The sequence below is a fragment of the Salmo trutta genome, chromosome 23 (genome assembly GCF_901001165.1).
Source record: "Salmo trutta chromosome 23, fSalTru1.1, whole genome shotgun sequence".
Lineage (NCBI taxonomy): Eukaryota > Metazoa > Chordata > Actinopteri > Salmoniformes > Salmonidae > Salmo > Salmo trutta.
Window position 1 is genome coordinate 20,622,029 of NC_042979.1, and position 22,957 is coordinate 20,644,985.

Below are 22,957 nucleotides of genomic sequence, written 5' to 3' on the forward strand. Positions count from 1 at the left end.
AAGCTCTCCAGTAGGTGTACCAAAACATTCAAAGGGTCATTTTCTCAAAAGTGGAGGTTACAAGTTTATCAACTTTCAAAGCAGAATTACTTTCCCATTGTTTTTCAACTGTAGCGTATGATATACCATTTTCTAGTTCTGAGTCTCTACTTTTATCCAATATAAAAAACACCATTTCACAAATGCCGTTCGGTCACAAATGAAAAATGGCAAACGAAACGAAGTGCAGCTAGTTTGCAGTCTTTCCAGCTTCAGTTTGAAGTGACTGTGTTAGCTGTGTTGTTGACTAGCTCCTCTGAACAACATTGTGCTGACGAGAGAGCACATTTTCTATGCCAGGCAAAATTGTGCCTCATTAACTAATTGTTATGGATGTGTCCAAATAAATGCCACTAGAAAACAGTTCAAACAAATACAAATGCAGCTACTGTTGTTATTCTGGCTGCACTGTTTGACATAACTGTAAGTTAGCCGTAGTTGGCTAGCTAGCAAGTAAGGGATAAGAACGTTGCCAGCCAGTATGGCAATGGAACATTTAGAAAGAACGATAATTGTATTCTGTCTGTAACTGTAGAATCCTCCTCCTAGGACCCTCCATTGTTAGTCAGAAAGCACCCTCAGATATCACTCAACACTCACTGGAGGAGAAGAGGACAGGGCAAGAAAGCTGGAGCCATGGGTCCTCTGTGCAGTGTTTTGTGGGCACACACATTGATACACACACAAACAAATTGATATACACACCCACGCAAACACACAAACAAGCATGCACACATTGATAAAGACACGTACACACACATTCAGAAAAGTCCAATACAGTCTCACACAATCAACCAGTGTGTCTAATGACAAACTCAATAAACCACAGCCAGGAAACAGAACCATAAGTCACTCCTCACTCTGTAAAGAAAATGTTTGTGTGTGTGTGGATTCTTTTTAATCTGACCCCCCCCCCCCCCCCCCCCCCAGTCTCTTCCTGCTGTTATTCAGCACTTGCAGGACATGGCTGCTTCCTGTCTGAGTAAGAACTTCCTGTGGTGTACAGGATGTTGTGGAACAATGTGGATCTCTTCACATAGACCAACCAGGCTTCCTTAGACTTCTAAAAGCCCCAACGTTAGCGACATTCCCAAAAGGCCACAGATCAGCCTTGGTAAGCAATTTCGTCTACAACTTTGGCATGCCTTCCAGTCCCCAATTCTTAGCGGCCTATACCCTTTTCCGTAGGTCCTTGGAAAGGACGACATTCCTGAAGCATTGTTAAAGAAACAACAACACAAGGTATTTTTGAGGGGGGTGCTTCCATCTGACTATTATTAGCTATAGGAATTCTTCTTCATCCCTGTCAAAGGTAGCAGTGAGACATTCATCACAGCCAGCGCAGCTCTGATGAGAAATTCCTTTGACAGCGAAGGGAGAGGGAAGAAAAAAGGAAAGGGGGAGACAGGGGAGAGGGGGAGACCTGACCCCTCATCTGACAGCGACAGGAGAAGGAAAAGAGGAGAAGGGGAGAGGGAGGGGGAGACCCGAAGACCTGACCCTAAATCTAACCTTGGGTATTTACCCTGAAGGGAATGTCAGAGGTGGAGTTCAGCCATCAGCAAGACAAAAGGGCAGTTTTTGGAAAGCTGTAGCAGGAAAATAGGGAAGAGGGGGACCTGGGAGGAATGGTGTAAACGGCATTCCGCTTGAGGATGGCAGAGGGAGAGAGAGAGAGCAGCTGTGGAAGGATGCGGGTCAGACATGGTCACTGCGGGTCACACTCCACCTCTCAGCTGAGGTAAACACCTAGATCCTCACATGGTCTTCTCTGGAGACTGTGTGCGAGATACATCCCTACACCATGTATCACAACAGGGGAAAACAACACCTAGCTCGTCATAAGATAACACAAGGATATTTTGCAATTGGTTTCTCCATTAACACTGTGCATGAGTTACTGTATATACATTACAACAGAGCTACACACCAGCTAGCACGTCATGGAAGAACAGTGTAACATTGTAGCAGGCTTATAGGCTACATATTATAACCAGTAATAATCCTCGTTTTTTTCATGTACATCATTTCAAAGCGTAGAAATGTTTAAAATGTGGATTAGAATATACTATTACCTTGCTCTCCATAGAAGAAACCTATTGTACAGAATAGCATGGATCCCAACTCCAAAGCAGTATCGGTCGACTGGTTTCCAGGCACTGAGTTTATCTGAGCAGTAAATTGCTCTGTCTTTATCATCTCCACACAGAAGTTCCTGTGTCTACTTTGCTGTCTAAGCCAGAGATATATCAGTACAACGTCAGGACATGAGAATAGAGTGGTACATGATAGGCAGAACTGTCCCAATTCACAGGCTAATGCATGCCCTCAACTCAATGCCAATCAAAAGTTAGTTTGTTACTGTATTCATTGGTGAAAAACCACATATACCAAAGTGGAAAGCTCAAGCTCCTGGACATCAATGTACGCTGAAAGTCTGGAAGCAAGGTCAGGAAGTAAATACATTTAATAAATTAAAGAACAAAACAAGAAACAAACAGCGCACCGACATAGAACAGGAACAATGACAACTGGGGAAGAAACCAAAGGGAGTGACATAAATAGGGCAGGTAATCAAGGAGTGTCATTATGCGCCTAACGCTGGTGACAGGTGTGCTCCCTAATGAGCAGCCTGCTGACCTAGAGGCCGGAGAGGGAGCTACGTGACAGTACTCCCTCCCCAACGCGCAGCTCCAGCCGCAGGACGCCGACCAAGATGACGATCCCGGGGTTCAGGAGCGGACCGGTCACCTCTGCTAAGGCACGGGAACCTGTCCATCCGGCTGAGGCACGGGAGCATGACAACCTAGAGCGCCGGAGAGACAGCATACGTGACAGTGCCCCCCGGCGCGTTCGGCTCCAGCCGCAGGACACCAACCACAGGGACGATCCCGAGGCGCAGAAACCTGACGAACCGTCTGAGGAGTGAACCTGATGAGCCGGCTGAGACCTCCCCGGTTACCCCGGCTGAGGCATGGGAACCTGTTCACCCAACTTCGTCATGGGAGCCTATCGAACGCGCTGAAGCATGGGAGCCTACAAACCGGCTGAGGCCTCCCAGATAGCTCCGGCTCCAACACCCGGACCCGACATCACCCCAAACACACACAACAACAAAAAAACACTCCCTTTGATGAGTCGTCATTCTGTAACGACGTACGCTGAAAGTCGGGAAACAAGGTCAGGGAGTGAATACATTCATTAAATAAAATAACAAGAACCACGAACAGCGCACCGACATAGAACAAGAACAATGACGACTAGGAATGAAACCAAAGGGAGTGACATATATAGGGCAGGGTATCAAGGAGGTGATGGAGTCCAGGTGAGTGTCATTATGCGTCTAACGCTGGTGAAAGGTGTGCACCCTAATGAGCAGCCTGGTGACCTAGAGGCCGGAGAAGGAGCACACGTGACAATCAACTACTGTGGAAATATTATTTATGGCTATAAATTCAAAAATTATATTAAAATACCTCATCAGAAGCTTATTTAATATATGTTTTTATATCAATATCAAATACTTTTACATTTACTGACACAGGCCATAATAAGTAAGTACCTTACTGTAATAGAGTTCCATGAAAATGGGCAAAAATAGCTTTTTAGCAAAAAACTATTTTTCAAGCAAGAATTTTGTAGGACAGTCTGGGAGTGGTCTGAGTGGGGAGGGGAAAACTGAAAACTAGCTGTTATTGGCAGAGGTCTGGAACTCTCTTTGTTATTGGTCTATTAACCAATTTACCGCATGGCGATGTCACCAAGGAAAGCCGAAACTCCCGCCCATGCAAACCTACTGATTAGAAGGTCTTGTGTAGATTGTATTTTCAACCAGCAACTATCAGGAATTAACAATGGTAAAACAAAATCCCACTTTTACAGTGTTAGTTTTATCAGCTGTTGTACAATATGATACAAAACACAGGCAAAAACATAATTTTGACTGCACTGGGCCTTTAAACATTGGCATTCCTGAAATGAGGTTTGGAAGATGAAGTAAGCGCTGGATAATGTGGTTCTTGTTGGGTCAGTAGCACATGGCTAGAGAACAATATCCTTTTCTCTGTAGCACAGACCGTGTTGTGTTACCATTGGATATGGAGACATGACCGCGGGTACATTATGGTCATATAAAGTTCAGATGAGTTATGAAACTTGGTTAACGTCATGTACTCCATCGGGTAGTTATGAGCATGAACAGGTCAGATAGAGGGTCAAATAGATAGTGAGAAAACAAGGAGATGAATATGACATAGACGTTGTACTGTTTGACCATCAACATGATCTATTGGCTGTATCGTGCCTGTGGGAAAAGGACTGGGCTTTCTGTTGTTGTTCAAGGTGCTTTGGTGTGCATCCTAAATGGAACCCTACCCTCTATGTAGTCATATAGAGCCTTATGGGTCCTGGTCAAAAGTAGTGCACTAAATAAGGAATTGGGTTCTATTTGGGAAGAAGCCGTGTTCTCTCTGTGGGATCAATGTGCTACACACAGAGATAGAGAGAGCAGGGTGTTCTCTCAGCTAATGTCAGCGATGAAGACTCCCCAACTGGCTCTCTACCACCTCCAAAACACAACACCACCACACACACTCTCTAACACAGTTGTTAGGAGTCAGGGTGACATAGGGATGGAATTACCTGACATCTCCCCAGGCAGGGAACAGGGTTACAGAACAGGCTGTACTGAAGAAGACGATGGAGGGAGATACAGAACAGGGAGTGAGAAAGAAGGAGATGGACCTCTGGGCAGTGGTTTCTGTAACCCTGTCTCAGCCTCCAGTATTTATGCTGCAGTAGTTTATGTGTCGGGGGGCTAGGGTCAGTCTGTTACATCTGGAGTATTTCTCTTGTCTTATCCGGTGTCCTGTGTGAATTTAAATATGCTCTCTCTAATTCTCTCTTTCTCTCTTTCTTTCTTTCTCTCGGAGGACCTGAGCCCTAGGACCATGCCTCAGGACTACCTGGCATGATGACTCCTTGCTCTCCCCAGTCCACCTGGCCGTGTTGCTGCTCCAGTTTCAACTGTTCTGCCTGCGGCTATGGAACCCTGACCTGTTCACCGGACGTGCTTGTTGCACCCTCGACAACTACAATGATTATTATTATTTGACCATGCTGGTCATTTATGAACATTTTAACATCTTGACCATGTTCTGTTATAATATCCACCTGGCACAGCCAGAAGAGGACTGGCCACCCCTCATAGCCTGGTTCCTCTCTAGGTTTCTTCCTAGGTTTTTGGCCTTTCTAGGGAGTTTTTCCTAGGGAGTTTTTCCTAGCCACCGTGCTTCTTTCACATGCATTGCTTGCTGTTTGGGGTTTTAGGCTGGGTTTCTGTACAGCACTTTGAGATATCAGCTGATGTACGAAGGGCTATATAAATACATTTGATTTGATTTGATTTTGATTTTGGAGGGTGGGACTGAGGGATGAGAGAGAGAGAGAGACGATGAGAGACAGAAAAAGAGGAAGGGAGAATGAGTGATGAACATTATCAAGTTCCATCTCCAGCCCCAACTAACCTCACAACTTAACTATGAGCTTGTGGAACCTGGCAACGGAGTATGGAGAGAAAGATCTGCCTTGAAACTCCCTGCGTAGAAGTGTGTGTCGAGTGTGTCTGAGTCAGTGTGTGTTTATCGACTGGTGAACGGCTTGTTCACTGACATAGTGAGTGTGTCTCCTCTCTACACAATACTTGCCAAAGCACTGCTATGGCAACCGGTGCCACTAACGCACCCAACAGGCAGTCACTACCTACACAAACACACATACACACACACACACACACACACACACACACACACACACACACACACACACACACACACACACACACACACATCCACACACAAACACACTGCATGGAGGATGAAGAGAGGGGCCTGCTGGATGTTCTCCACATAGCCAGACGTCAAGGGCTAGTTTGTTGTGGATGTCTTGTTGTGGACACCACACAACCTCCTATGCCAACCCACGCCTGTACACTACACACAGAGGGAAATTAGGTAGGTAGTGACAAGAGGTTTGTCGGGAAGAGAGGAGCTGGACAGAGAAGCTACATCCCTCCCTCACTTGGCAATGGCAGTCCTGTCAACCTTTTCAAGTCTCTTCTGAACTTTGGGCCTGGGTGACTGTTAAGTTGAGCACTTAAGGACAAAAAAAGCTGTATGCAAATAAAACATGATTGATCTGAGTGCACTGTCCACCTCTCCCTCAGTCTCTCAGCTCTCCTGCACTTTATAAGGCCTTAGAAGCAAATCCCCACTCACCAATGTTCCTCCACACTGTTCCTGAATCAGTGCCAAGCAACATTTCGTTCTAAATGGATGAAGGCAGACTGTTCCCATAGCCCATTCCCACTGTGTCTCATAATGCTGCTTCTAAGACCCCAGCACGCTAAAGCCTCAGAGGAAGCAGCCACACAATCACCGCCACACAAACAAACAAAAGAGCTTCTCTTCATTAGCTGGGGATTACCAAGCCATTGTGGCAGGGATTTAAGAAAACATTTCATTTTAGACTGAGGAACTGAGCTCCTGTAGAACCCTGTAGAGAGAGAGGGAGCTAACGCAAGGCTGACCTTATGGCAGGGTCAAGTCTAGAGGTTTGGTTAGTGGGGTGTGGGTTGGTACGATAAGTTATGAAAATATATGCACTCACTACTGTAAGTCGCTCTGGATAAGAGCATCTGCTATATGACTAAAATGTCAAAATGTTAAATGGCTGGCCCACTTGGTAGCAACACCACCTGATGGGGATTGGAGCTGGGAACTTTGGACAGACCGCCTGGCTGCATTCTGCAGACTACTGGGCGTGGGCATTCTGAATGGCACCTTATCATGGCTACGTCCCAAGGAAAAAGGGTGCCATTCATGACATTTATAACTTGGTGTTCTGATACTGAATCCTAAGTTGACCTTCAGCTCCTAGGTACTTGTGCAGATCTGAAATGATTATATTTTAGGACAGGTACAACACATTAGGAACACCCTCCTAACATTGAGTTGAACTCCCCCCCTTTTGCCCTCAGAACAGCCTCAATTCGTCAGGGCATGGACTCTAGAAGGTGTCGAATGCCTTCCACAGGGATGTTGACTCCAATGCTTCCCACACTTGTGTCAGGTTGGCTGGATGTCCTTTGGGTGGTGGACCATTCTTGACACACTCAAACTGGTGTGCCTGGCAGCTACTACCATATTCCATTCAAAGGCACTTACATTTTTTGTGTTGGCCATTCAGCCTCTGAATGGCACACATACACAATCCATGTCTCAATTGTCTCAAGGCTTAAAAATTCTTATTTAACCGGTCTCCTCCCCTTCATCTACACTGATTGAAGTAGATTTAACAAGTTACATCAATAAGGGATCATTGCTTTCACCTGGATTCACCTGGTCAGTCTATCTCATGGAATGAGAAATGTTTTGTATAGTCAGTGCATATCCTATACTCTGAACTTGGTCAGCCAGAGGAGGATTCGTCTAAATGTTTCTTGCTTCCAGCAAGAGTTTTCTCTTGCCACTGTGCTACTACATGCTCTTTGTGGGTTTAGGGAGGGTAATCAACATACTGATAAAGTATTTTATGCATAAGCACCGATCTTTCATTAATACACTATATATACAAAGTATGTGGGCACCCCCTTCAAATTAGTGGATTCGGCTATTTCAGCCACACCCTTTGCTGACTGGTGTATAAAATAGAACACACAGCCATGCAATCTCCATAGACAAACACTGGCAGTAGAATGGCCTTACTGAAGAGCTCAATGACTTTCAACATGGCACCGTCATAGGATGTCACCTTCCCAACAAGTCAGTTGGTCAAATGTCTGCACTGCTAGAGCTGCCTCGTTCAACTTTAAGGGCTGTTATTGTGAAGTGGAAACGTCTAGGAGCAACAACGGCTCAGCCGCGAAGTGGTAGGCCACACAAGCTCACAGAACGGGTCTGCCGAGTGCTGAAGTGCGAAGTGCGTAAAAATTGTCTGTCCTCTGTTGCAACACTTCCGAACTGCCTCTGGAAGCAAAGTCAGCACAACAACTGTTCGTTGGGAGCGAAATGGGTTGGGCCATGAAATGGGTTTCCATGGCCGAGTAGCCGCACTCAAGCCTAAGATCACCATGCGCAATGCCAAGCGTCAGCTGGAGGGGTGTAAAGCTCGCCGCCATTGGACTCTGGAGCAGTGGAAATGTATTTTCTGTAGTGATGAATCACGCTTCACCATCTGGCAGTCCGATGGACAAATCTGTGTTTGGAGGATGCCAGGAAAATGTTACCTGCCTGAATGCATAGTGCCAACTGTAAAGTTTGGTGGAGGAGGAATAATGGTCTGGAGCTGTTTTTCCACTGCTAGGCCTCTTAGTTCCAGTAAAGGGAAATCTTAACTCTACAGCATACAATGACATTCTAAATGATTCTGTGTTTCCAACTTTGTGGTAACAGTTTGGGGGAGGCCCTTTGCTGTTTCAGCATGACAATGACCCTGTGCACAAAGCGAGGTCCATACAGAAATGTTTTGTCAAGATCGGTGTGGAAGAATTTGACTGACCTGCACAAAGCTCTGACCTCAACCCCATCGAACACCTTTGGGATTAATTGGAACGCCGACTGCAAGCCAGGCCTAATACCCAACATCAGTGCCCGACCTTACTAATCCTCCCACAGCAATGTTCCAACATCTATTGGAAAGCCTTCCCAGAAGAGTGGAGGCTGTTATAGCAGCAAAGGGGAGACCAACTCCATATTAATGCCCAAGATTTTGGAATGAGATGTTCAACGAGCAGGTGTCCACATACCTTTGGTAATGTAGTGTACTTGGCAATGGCAGATCTCGGATCACATTTGTAAATTTCTAGTGGCTACAGAACTTGTCTAAGTTGTCAATGTAAATTTACCCATTAAGAATGATAATGAATATAATGTTAATACTAATAATTATGACTGTGAATAAATGTCTCCTTAAAAGGTTGAATAGTTTGTTTGACATTGAGCTGTTCAACAAAGGGAGTCTCCGATTAGATTAGAGAAGAGAGACTTAACCTCTCTCTCTCTCTCTCTCTCTCACTCTCTCTCTCACTCACTCACTCACTCACATAATAATAATATTTGGCACTTCGTAGTTGTGAAGAATATAAAATATTGAAGACTGTTTGTCAGGGTGCAGGGCCAATGTCTACCATTTTGAAATTAAATGACGTATAAAAACATAGTTACACAAACAAAAGCACACAGAGTCCTCCAGTTTAACTATGGCCTGTAATATCCCTAGGAAAGGCAGGAAATCTATAAAGCAGGCAGGCACATCTCTTTAAGTTGCATAACCATTCTATTTGTTTTGACAGACAGTCAGTCACAAAGAAAGGCGTCCATGTCAGAACAATCTGACACTCCTTCATAAGCCCATGAAAACCTCATTCTGATGGCTCTTCTCAGAAGACCCGCTATCGTAGTCGCCCAGATAGCCTGCTCTTTCCCCCTCATGTCAGTGTGACTGTCTATCTCCAGAGCCACAATTTCTTCCCCTTTTCCTGCCTGTCCAGCGGCATCCCCTTGGAGGAATGCACATACATAGCTAGCATTCTCCCCGCTCTAAATGCGTCCCTCCTCGAGTCTCACAGTATATTTACCCCAGCACACTGAAGGGTATTTTGATCATGCGTTACCCATTACATCTATCTCTATCTGGGTTGGCATTCACGCCACGTAGCACGCCACACAAGCATTCATTCAGTTGTATGTATAGCCTAGCATCATGCGCTAGCCTCACAGAATAATGTAGGAGGGTGTGAAGAGAAAATGTGTCACAGGCCACAACTCATCCCTACTAAACCCACTTAGTACATTTTTACTGCATTAGCTTTATCTAACACTTATCCAAATGGGGTGAGGCAGGAAACAATGACCTGTGTTAGCAGGCCACATAACTCTTTGGAATGGAGTGTCTAGACCAATCAGGAATGGGTCATTGTCACTGTGGGCGAGTAAAGAAAGGTTCTCTATTCCCTATGTCAGGGGTAGGCAACCCTGGTCTTGGAGGGCTGCAGGCACTTCATGTTTAAGATTGAACTGATCTGGAAGACCAGGTGTGTTGAATTTAGGCAATCACTGAACTGATCAATTAGCTCAGTTGGTCTGGTGTGGTGTCTAGTTAGAACAAAATCTTGCTGTACCTGCGGCACTGCAGGAAAAGGGCTGATCTATGTCATCAACTACTTTTGCCCAGAGCTTCTTAGGCTGGGATTCAAACCAACGCAGATAAACAACATGTGATTGACTTTTAGAATGTTTGCGCTGTATCAGAGGTGTAATCATGGTAACAGCCATGAAAACAGAAGGCCAACTTCCTCATTAATGTCTCTTTACCTTGATGCATGCTCCATCCTTGTCATTACACCTGCCTCTCTCCCCAAAAGCTGAATTCCCCCCAACCCCCCTCTTCACTTCAATCAGTTCCAGTCCCAGCAGGCCTTTCCAAGTGGCCGGCGGAACAGAAAAAGTTAGAGAGAGAAACTAATACGGGAGACTATTGCTCAAGACAGACAACACTATGTAACTATGCCAGTGCCTTAGTTTATTCTATGACAAAGTAAGACACAGGATATGTATCATGAAGATCTATCCTTGCCACGTTAATACCTCTTCACACACACACACACACACACACACACACACACACACACACACACACACACACACACACACACACACACACACACACACACACACACACACACACACACACACACACACACACACACACACACACACACACACACTTACTTACAGTCATACCCTCCCGTTCATCCTCTTCCCAAAACCTGCTGATGATGTTGGAAATAAACAAAAGAGTGGCTCATGTATCATGAGCATCACGTTTGGATAAAAGGTAGGTGAGTTCATATACGTTCTAAACCCATTTGTACTGGTCGTAAAAGGGAATAAGAGATGGGAAACTTACTGGAGATGATCACTTGGAAACCTCACAAAACCCATTGAGAAACTCCCTTGCTATAGGCCTACATCATGTATTGTGTATGTAATGTCAATAAAACATGTAATTAAATTACTATATAAACTCCAGTCAAGACAAGATTGGATAAACTGTGAAATACCATATATCAAACACCATATTAAAAACCCACATGCTCTCCAGTCAGGCATTTGTTAATGGAGAGGGGGGGCCTTGGCGTGGGTTGAATGTCCTGTACACACTCACAGTTTACTCCACAAATATTTACATGTTACCCATTTAGTGTTTTACTAGATGACTCCAGCTCCAGTGTCCCACATGAGACTGACCCCTGATGACCCTTTGTCCCCTCGGATGGTCCCAGCCAACCAGAACACAGCCACATGTTTACCCAGCATCCTCGCTGTTTGGAGTGGTACACTCTTAGTAGTACCCTGTGCCAAATGCTTTAACCGTAACTGTGTTCTCTGAGACCAAAGTAAACACCAATACTGTAGACCACACAGTGTCTTTACGTGTGTTTTGGAGCTAGCTAAGCTAACAGAATGAGACAATGTCAATGTAACAGTCGTTCTCTGTAAGCGTTGGACTTCACTTCAACAGCAACACTACTCTATACACAATTCTTATCTACATCTTGATTCAGTTGTCGTTCCCTAAAGATAGAGAGGTCCATATTTAGCACTGTGTTTGCCATGCAGTGATTTGTCTTGTTAACTGGCTTTTGGGACTATTGTTAAGGGTAAGAATAGCAGGCCTTTTAACAGCAAGGCTGTGCCCTTCACCCACTATGCCCTCTAGCTAGTAGCTGAGGAACTACATTAGAAACAAATACTGCCCAGTTTGACCCAATCCCCAGATGTTGTCAGAAAGTAGTTGAAGTTATTTGATAAAACTTGCTGAAGGAGAAATGGCTGCTGAAGTAACTTTTCTTCCAGGACTCAAGGAGATATTGTGTAATGTGTATTGAGACTGGACTGCTTAGAGTAGTCTGAACTAACAGCAGGTAGTGACAGACCACACAGACTTGACAGAGAGGAAAACTACACAGAGATTACAGAGTTATAACCTCCCTGGAAAGCTCCCTGGCCTTGACTCTGAAATTCACATTTTATCTTTCTCAAGGCCAGAACTTTCAATGAAATTGTCTTCTACTTCAATTGCTTTTCAGCCAAGCAAAACATGAAGTCTTCATCCATGAACCAAAAGTCATGACCTGTATATGATGTCAAGGCACTTTCAGGTCATGACTTTGAAGACTTCATAGGGTTTAATGTTAGTGATCAACTCTTTTCTATTTTCTCCATCTGGTTCCTATTGGAGAGAACAGCGAACAGCTTAATCGTATTTGAAATTACATTATGAATAGGAGCAAATGTGCTCCGTTCTGTGTTGTACTGTGACTGTGGCTCGCAACATCCCTCCCTATCTCGCTCGCTCCCTCTTTCCCTCTCTCCCTCCTTTAGAACCCTCTATATCTTTTGTCTGGACTGAGGAAGAGAGAAGTACAGTGCATCTCTGTGGTCTGGTCGTTGTGGTCCTCACATACCATGACAAACTAACTGAAGACAGTCTTGTCCTACCAGACCATGATTATAATACTATTGCTTCTCACAAAGCCCAGAAGGATGTTGCAGTTGTTGAACTGTTACATAATGGTGGAGGATAGAGGGAGGATGAGTTCAACATACCACCAGACTCATCTTTCATCTCACCATCCATCTCTCACTCAGTGTGAGGTGTCTGTCCCCCGCTGTCTCTAAAGAACACTCACACATCAGCGTGCGCACACCACACACACACACACACACACACGCACACACACACACACACTTTGACGGCTACGTAACCACTCACATAACATGTTTTATTTAATCCTGATGGGCAGGTGTGTGTGTGTGTGTGTGTGTGTGTGTGTGTGTGTGTGTGTGTGTGTGTGTGTGTGTGTGTGTGTGTGTGTGTGTGTGTGCGTGTGCGTGTGCGTGTGCATGTGCGTGTGTGTGTGTGTGTGTGTGTCTGTGTGTGTGCGTACATACCAGCATGTTTGTATATATTTATGTGTCAGTGCATTCTTGTGTGTGGTGCTGCATAAAAACTTAAGCTCCCTCAGTAAACACAATAAAATTCTGTTTCCCTAGCCTATTAAGATTGCATGTGTTTATGCAGCAATTTCAAACAGAGATCCAACTCCCATCAACTTAATGGCTTGACCTTGTAAACTCAGGTTACCTCGGCACCTATGTCACCTGGAATGCTCTCTATGCACTTTTCTAAAGACTAATTCCAAGTGTAACCCAATGACAATAACCTGCAGCCCTGAGTCAGACAGGTATATGAGTGTGATGTATCTGTGTGGAGGAGAAGTTGACAAGGAGTTCAGGCACCAATGAAAAAATAAGCCATTGTGATTTAATCATCACATTGAGATTGGCTCCAGCACACTCTTGGTGGGTGCCTCTCTCTCTAACTCTCTTTCTCTCTCTCTCTCCCTGTCTGTCTCTCTCTCTGTGCTTATGAAGGGGCACTAAAGGCTTCTAACACAGGGAAAAGAGCAGAGCGGAAAGAAAAGAGGACAATAGCCTGTAAATCAGAACTATTAAAGGAATAGATAAACACCCCAGAGCTAAGAGGAAAGAAATAGAGATAGAGAAGAGAAGAGTGGACAAGAGATGCCAACACACACACACCAACATTTGCCCTTGTCTTTCTCCATAGTCCGTGTCGATATTCACAGAATAATAAGGAATTCCCCTCGACCACGCCTACAAATTGGGGAAAACAAACATTATTTCCCATTGACCCCAAGTGTAAAAGAGCCAACTTTGATTTCAATTCTTTCTTACACAGAAATAACAAAACATGCCGAAAAGCTTCTGTGTTCGTCAAAGTACATGTAACCAGGTCAAAAATCAATGCTCCCACGTAGGGAAATAAAGCCTGTGAGAAGAGTCTTATGGCTTCAGGTTATTCAGCGTGGGAGAGTGGGAAATGTGGGGACCCGGTGTCCAAGTAGGCTGTGTGTAGCTATGTGTGTGGAAAATGTTTAGTCACAGGTAAGACATTTAACTTGTTTAGCATAGTCCGTTAGTAACGTCACTCACTGTATATCTTTGTTTGTGTTGTTGGTCTTGGCTGGCTTAATGTTCCGCTAGCACTCACTCATGTGGCTGCTAGCACCGTCATGAAAAGGGGCCTGAGGGAAGCCCTACAATATTACGTTTTTAGTAGTGAGAACAAGGGAGCAGGCAATGTTGAAAAGTAGTGTTTAGACATGTTGTACTTTGCTTAAATTTTGCTTTGTAATTGACTAAAACAAGTAGACAAAAATAAAATTGCGTTTGAAAAAGGTCAAGTCTTGCTGTGAGCCAATGGAGAAACCTAGGTAACCACAGGTTGCTTTCCCCACAGGTGTGCGGGGCCGCAACGTTCCATCTAATACCGACTGTGTCTATCCTTCTCATCTACTGGGATGTTTGGTAACCCAGAGTGACAATCGCTAAGTGACGAGGTGTATCTGTTAGCCTTGGAGAGCTTGCCATTGATCCATGGGGGAGCTATGTATAAATAACCCACCATAAATAACCCACTGTCCAATAGGAGGTGGCGCTGATGGACAATTCTACGAAATAACAATCAATATCTTCTTCATCTAAGAAAAATGTATCCACACGAGTTATGTAAAATATCTACAAGGTGGAATTTGTGTTTCACAACTATATCAAGCCCTGCCCGTAAATAGTTAACTCCTCCTGATGTAAACCACTGACACATCTCTCCGAAGGTTCAAGTATGTTTCCATCCATGCCACTTGGCATCTTTATGCTGACTAACTATACACTCCAGCACTTTAAAGGCTACCATAATTTGTCTACATCGTATATACACAGAAACAAGGCTTGGGGCTATGTTGGATACTGCAGTGTATAAATCCCTATGGTGTACACCAGCGCTGACAGCACAAGGGAACTAGGTATTGCACAAGAAGAGAAGAGTTTTTAACTCAGATGGGCTATGTCGTAATACTGTAGGGTCAATACTGTGTCCTACTGCACTCTATTTTGTGTAACAGATAACAGAATGCAGTAATGCACATACACAAAATAGTTCAAAATGTTGAAGTGAAATGAAAAAAAGTACTTGTTTCCAAAAATAAAAAAAAATACAAAAGGAAAAGTAGTGTGTGCATATGTATAAAGTCCACATGTGTGCAATCTAAGTGTCACATGATCTGTCACATGATCTCAGTATATATACACCTGTTCTGAAAGGCCCCAGAGTCTGCAACACCACTAAGCAAGGGGCACCACCAAGCAAACGGCACCATGGAAACCAAGGAGCTCTCCAAACAGGTCAGGGACAAAGTTGTGGAGAATTACAGATCAGAGTTGGGTTATAAAAAAATATCAGAAACTTTGAACATCCCACGGGGCACCATTAAATCCATTATTAAAAAATGAAAAGAATATGGCACCACAACAAACCTGCCAAGAGAGGGCCGCCCACCAAAACTCACAGACCAGGCAAGGAGGGCATTAATCAGAGAGGCAACAAAGAGACCAACAAAGAGACCACAAAGAGAGGCAACAAAGAGACCAGAGGCTTTACGGAGAGTTGCAAGAAAAAAGCCATTGCTTAAAGAAAAAAATAAGCTAATATGCTTGGTGTTTGCCAAAAGGCATGTGGGAGACTCACCAAACATATGGAAGAATGTACTCTGGTCAGATGAGACTAAAAACGAGCATTTTGGCCATCAAGGAAAACGCTGTCTGGCGCAAACCCAACACCTCTCATCACCCTGAGAACACTATCCCCACAGTAAAGCATGGTGGTGGCAGCATCATGCTGTGGGTGTGTTTTTCATCGGCAGGGACTGGGAAACTGGTCAGAATTGAAGGAATGATGGATGGCGCTAAATACTGGGAAATTCTTGAGAGAAACCTGTTTCAGTCTTCCAGAGATTTGAGACTGGGACGGAGGTTCACCTTTCAGCAGGACAATGACCCTAAGCATACTGCTAAAGCAACACACAAGCCGTTTAAGGGGAAACATTTAAAGGTCTTGGAATGGCCTAGTCAAAGCCCAGACCTCAATTCAATTGAGAATATGTGGTATGACTTAAAGATTGCAGTACACCAGCGGAACCCATGAAGGAGCTGGTGCAGTTTTGCCTTGAAGAATGGGCAAAAATCCCAGTTGGCTAGATGTGCCAAGCTTATATAGACATACCCCAAGAGACTTGCAGCTGTAATTGCTGCAAAAGGTGCCTCTACAAAGTATTGACTTTGGGGGGGTGAATAGTTATGCACGCTCAAGTTCTCTGTTTTTTTGTCTTATTTCTTGTCTGTTTCACAATGAAAAATATTTTGTATCTTCAAAATGGTAGGCATGTTGTGTAAATCAAATGATACAAACACCCAAAAATCTATTTTAATTCCAGGTTGTAAGGCAACAAAATAGGAAAAATGCCAAGGGGGTGAATACTTTCGCATGCCACTATATCTAATGGGATACAGTATTAACATATAAAGTGTATCCCAAGTGGTGCAGCGGTCTAAGGCACTGCATCTCAGTGCTTGAGGCATCACTACAGACTCCCTGGTTTGAATCCAGGCTGTATCACAACCAGCTGTGATTGGGAGTCCCAAAGAGCGGCGCACAATTGGCCGGTGTCGTCCGGGTTTGGCCGGTGTAGGGCTTCATTGTAAATAAGAATTTGTTCTTAACTGACTTGCCTAGTTAAATATGTATATACTGTATTCTAGTAATGGCTCATCCTACATACACCTTTTCTATTAACATTCCGTCCATACTGTCTATACACACCACTATATACATATATATTTATATTCCTGACTCTGACATTGCTCGTTCTGATATTTCTTAATTTCTTTCTTTTTACTTTCTGGATTATGTGTGAAATGTTTTGCATTGCTACAGTAGGTATTGCTAGGTAAATTGTTCCATGGGCCAGAGAGAACATTTTCCAATTTTATACCACATTTCAGGCAATTCTGCTTGTTTTGCCATGGGGCAAAGAGAACATTTTTGCTGTTTTACAGAACATTTCCTGATATGCCATGTTAGTGATATCTGAGTGAGAGTGATTTGAGGTCAGGGCCCTTGGGCATGTGCCCTGCATGCCCAGTCAGTATTGGGCCATGATTTAGACAGTTGGCTAAACTAATTTACCAACCTAAAACTTGTTAGCTAACATGGCTAATTGAGTATGACTGTCAGTGACAGACATAACAAGAGAAAAACTGCTGATCCACAACCAAATGTTGTGTATTCTTCTTTTTCTATAATCCACATGTTCATGTCTTTAACAGCTCCAACCAAAGCACCCTTTGTGAATCCCCAATCCCCCCCAACTGGTAAAGCTATTGAACCAGCTTTACCCTATGCATCTCCTCTTTTTGCAGCACATGATAGCTTAGATTCTGCTTACACACAGATAGACAGACACATGCACACACAAGTGCACGAACACACACACACACACACACAATCTAGATCCCACCTAATTTAGAGATGCCATGTGATTTAGTGTGAGGGACTGACAGCCCTTTTAAATAATGGAAACACAGAGCTGTAGAGCTTGGTCCATGATGCCAATAGGTAGTAAAATTACTCCCAGAATCTGCCAAGACCAATAGGCTGAGCCTGCTAGCTGCATTCCTTCCTCCATACAGAGAACGAAACGCCATTTAAGGCTCCATGTCAGACCAACAACTAGAGCTTTCTCTCTCCCCACCGTCGTATCGTCAGCTAACTTAATAATGGTGTTGAAGGCGTGCATCGCCACACAGTCATGGGTAAACAGGGAGCACAGAAGGAGACTAAGCACACACCCCTGTGGGGCCCCTGTGTTAAGGTTCAGCCGTGGCACAGGTGATGTTGCCTACCCTCACCGTCTGGGGTCGGCCCGTCAGGAAGTACAGGATCCTAAGAGTCCGAAGCTTAGTGACGAGCTTGGAGGGTATAATGGTGTTGAACGCTGAGCTGTGGTCAATGAACAGCATTCTTACATAGGTATTCCTCTTATCTAGGTGGGTGAGGGTAGTGTGCAGAGCAATTGAGAATGTGTCATCTAAGGATCTGTTGGGGCGGAATGCAAATTGGAATGGGTCTAGAGTGGCTGGGATGGAGGAGTTAATGTGTGCCATAACTGAGTGTGTGCTACAGGGCGGTAGTCATTGTGGCATGAAGTTTTAGAGTTCTTATTCATATTCCAATCAGTGGTAGGAAAGCAGTCCTGTAGCATAACCTCTGATTCTGGTGACCATTTCTCAATGGAGCGAATCGCAGAAACTTCCTGTTTCTGCTTGTAAACAGGAAGCAAGAGTACAGAGTCACGATCTGATTTGCCAAATGGCGGATGAGGGAGTGCCTTGTATGCTTGCTTGTGGGTAGAATAGCAGTGGTCTAGGACTTTATCGCTCGTAGTCGCTGGCAACCAGAAAGACAGGCTCTGTGTGTAGTTCTTCTGATTGTTTATAGCCTTGTACAGTTCGTTAAGCACCAGATTGTTATTTTTATTGTACTGAGGTGGAATGTATACAGCAGTCACGATAGCAACTGAATACTCCCTTGGGAGTTAGTAGGGTCGGCATTTGACCATCAGGTATTCCAAGATGGGTGAACAGTGGGTCGACACTTCCACCACGCTGGAATCAGCACACCAGTTGGTTGATGAAGAGGCAAACCCCTCCCCCCCTTGATTTCCCGACTCCACTGTCCTACCGAGTTGGATAGCCGTGGGGGGTATCTTGTCTGAGAGCTATGTTTCTGAAAAGCAAAGAATATTGCAGTTCCAAGAGACTCGTTGGTAGCAAATCCACGATCAGAGGTCATCCATCTTAGTATCAAGTGACTGTACATTAGCCAGTAGAATGGCCTCTGCTGTGTTCTCAGATGCTTAGTTACCACCTACTAACAGCTAACAGTCACACTATTGGCCAGCAGAGCTGTTTCGACTTAGGCTAATTCAGTACACCAACCATACCTCCTGCCTCTCTTAGCCTTTTCTCCTGCTCTTTCTCCCACTCAAACACACACACACACACACACACACACACACACACACACACGCACGCACGCACGCACGCACGCACGCACGCACGCACGCACACACACACACACACACACACACACACACACACACACACACACACACACACACACAGGCTGTCACAAGGAATAATACAGCTTGTTTATCATTGGTGAGTATGAGTTGAGGTGAGGTTTTGCTCCTGCTCAATGGAAAAATTTTAAAAAGAGAACCAGACACCGCTTGCCCTCTAGTGGGTAATGTTGAATACTGCAAACTCAACTGTAAAGACATTGTAAATTCTCACTTTCACCACTCGATGGCGGCCAATCTCTAAAATGTAGACAGGTAGTCTTTCCCACTGAACCGATCTTATGATGACAAACTAACCTATACATGGTATCACAGAACATACAAAAATAATATTTTAAATATTTACAGTGAATGCCTGATTTTTCCTGTATGATCAGTCTTATATCGACACAAGTCTTTAAAACATCAAATCAAATTGTATTTGTCACATGGGCTGAATACAACAGCTGTAGACCAAACATGGCATAGTTTCTTGGTACTGGTGTGTATATGGCATAAACCTATGTGATTTAGTGTGTGTTTGTGTGCGCATCTGTGCATGCATGTATTTGTAAGTGTGTGTGTGTGTGTCTGTTTGTGTGTGCGAACACTGTGCGTACGTGCATTTGTGTGTGTGTGTGTCTGACAATATGAGTATGGTTCTGTACTAACCTTCCTGCCAGAGAAGAGCATGCAGAGCTGGTGCATGGAGCCTCCGTTCTTGGTCAGCTCCTTCTTCAGGGTCTTAGGCGAGGGCAGCGTCCAGCCCCCCTTGTGGGTGTGGGTTGGGTCCAGGCAGTTGATAGCATTGTCTGAGGTGAAGCCAGTGGCGCGTGGGTCCTGCAGCAGACTGCCCTCGCTGTGCGTGCGGCGCCGCAGGGAGTTCTGGACACTCAACCTGCCGCCGTGCTTCTCGCAGGCAGAGCCCTCCACCATGCTACGGCGCTTACTGTCACTGCGCTCTAGGTAGGTATCATCGCTGTCATCTTCCTCATCATCATCTTCATCATCATCCTCATCATCATACTCTTCGTCGGTGTTGGGCGAGGAGAGGGCATCGGCGCTGAAGGAGCGGTCTAGGCGGAGCTCGGGGATGATGAAGGAGGATGAAGAGGAGGGGGGGGCGTTGATGTCGGGGGGGTCTGACGGGGCTTCGTCATCTGTCGCCGGGGGTTTCACATCTCCTCCCTCCTCCTCCTCCTCCCTCTCTCTTTCCCCTCCAACCTCTATCTCTGCTTCCTCCTCACCCTTCCTCTCTTCCTCCCCCTCCTCCACCTCCTCTCTTTCCCTCCAGATCTCGGTCTCAGTGCCCTCCATGCTCTTGCTGTCCTCCCACTCGGTGGAGGGCGGTTGGGTGGGGGGCACCTTGTGCTCCTCTCTGTCGCCCAGTGGGGTGCAAACCTCCTCCAGGGGGGTGAGAAGCTCAGAGGGGTGCGGGTTGCCCAGGGTCAGGGGCTCTGAGGGGCTGGAGGGGTAGGGGTAGAGGTGGTCCTCTTCAGACCCCCGTGGCAGGGGTAGGCCTCGATCTCCCCCCAGCTCACATGGAGGGGTGTCCACCTTGGGCTCCAGCATCTGGAGGGAGAGGGAGTTATAAACACTGTCACACCGCACATTTATTGCATATAAAAGGGCTTGATGAAGTGGATTAGAACATGAATGACATTTATTAGCACTAGGCTAAAGCAACAGTCAACCAGAGCCCTGCTGAAATGGTCCCAATCACTAAAAATCTATTAAGACACATCCCACATTATGAAATCAATAGAGAAACAAGCCTATACCAACACCAGGCTTGATCTAAATCTTTGCTCCTGACCTCTTATTAATCCATTACAATCCTATTGACCTGTTAGTGTGTTCCGTGCCTGGGAGACTAATGGCTCCATACCAACTATCAACAGTGAAGAAGCCAGTGATTTTGGTTGGATGTTGAGTTTAGCCAGGAAACGTGTGTTTATGATGACGAGATTGATACAGCCTGTTTGACTTCCCTTCATGCACTCACCACACACACACACAAACACACACACATGCACGCACACACACACACACACACACACACACACACACACACACACACACACACACACACACACACACACACACACACACACACACACACACACACACACACACACACACACACACACACACACAGCTCAGCTTTCCAGCAGCAGCATTGCTTGTTGGTTCAGACACATTCCTGGTACTTTATCTTCCTGTCTGGTGTCACACAGACACACTCTGGCCCAACCACCTCAGGGCCTCTGGGACAGACGGGAGGGAGCAATGTGGAGGAAAACAAACATGTCCTCCATAGAACCTCTTGGCTCAAACCCCCCTGAGTATATCTGAAACCCTCCATCTACACCATCACCTCCCCACCATCTCTTCTCCATTCATATTCACCTATACCTTCTTTCTCCCATCTCTGTTTTATCTACCCTTGCCCTTGAACACACTCCCCTCCCGTTGTCTGTCTTGTGGTTTTGGACTCTGCTGAGGGAGCTGTACTATACAGGGCCACTACGGCGCTACACCACACATAGTCAGTATTCAGCCTTTTAGTGGCCCCCTTCTTGACAGTGGAGAGAACATTTTTTGTTTTAACATTAATTTCCTGCAATTCTATACATTTTGTCATGGGGCGTAGAGAAAATATCGTAGTTTTAAAGGCCCTGTGGAGTCTAAATCTAGATTATCTGTTGTTTTATATATATTACCGTCAACACTTGACACCCAGCATCATAACACGTTATGACACAGGCATAACCATGCCATAATATTTCATAACAGCTGTCATAACTTGTCATAATCTACTATAATATGGTCATAACACTGTCATGACACATATATTTAGACCTGTTGTGACATATATTGCATTATTTTATGGCTGGTTTGATACCTACATTTAGAGTGTCAAAACCCACATAACCTACCACACAAGGTGGTTGTCAACAGTATGTTTACGTTATTAATATAAAAAAATATATTGACCATATTAAATTATCATTGTAACTGCACACACATTGATGTCAGAGATGAACCTACCCTATTGCTCTTTTGCTGATGAATGGGATGAATTCAGGAGCAGATTTCATGAGCAGGACAAGACACCCTCTTTTTGACTGATGACTGACATATGGGCATGTAGGTGGCAGGCCTATCTGGCTTACATGATTATGACGGTCATAATGCTTCTTGACAGTGTCATAAAGTGTATTTTCTAAGTCCAAGTAAAGTGACACAGGATGATCGTAGACCATGATATGTACGCAGAGGTGCTCTTTAGGCAGGCTTTGACTGAGCTAAGTGCTCATATCACAAACTAAGCTGAAACAGATTAGACAGAAGTCCTTTATCCCTCTTCCTCTCCCAATATTGCCCCCCGTACCTCTCTCGGCTAGACTTAGCATAGGAGCATTTCTTAACCAGGCGTATAAAAAGACAGTCTGGAACACACAGGGGTGAGAGCCTATTCCTGGCTGGGAGAGGGCCTCATTCTGATTTAAAGTTCACTAGTTACAGATAATCACACATGCAGTCACAAGACGACATCTGTCCATATATGCTCACTCGAGACCCTCTCACCCTCACTTACCCTCGATGTCCTCCGCTCTAAACGCTCCCGCCCTCCGCCCTAAACGCTCCCGCCCTCCGCCCCAGCCCCGAGCCCTGAGGAAAAGGTTCCTGATGATGGGGCTGCTATTTTTAGAGTGAATTACACTTTCATAAGCGACAGGGTACTAGGAAGAAAACAGGACGGAGGACTTTTCTAAAAAAAACACTCTTCCTTCTCTCTCTCTGTCCTCCCTCTCT

The 22,957-nt window shown here is 45.0% G+C and overlaps 1 protein-coding gene across 10 annotated transcripts in view; it reads right to left on the bottom strand.

Annotated features, from left to right (window-relative positions):
* Positions 1-22,957, bottom strand: part of LOC115159546 (regulator of G-protein signaling 3) — a 192,598-nt gene that overhangs the window by 36,859 nt on the left and 132,782 nt on the right. For 9 of the 10 annotated variants that reach the window (XM_029709372.1, XM_029709371.1, XM_029709369.1 and 6 more), the window contains one exon: positions 19,811-20,710. In XM_029709372.1, the coding sequence (XP_029565232.1) occupies positions 19,811-20,710 (900 nt within the window). Of the gene's footprint in view, positions 1-2,114; positions 2,133-19,810; positions 20,711-22,957 lie in introns of those variants that run through there. The other variant, XM_029709377.1, reaches the window with a different exon arrangement.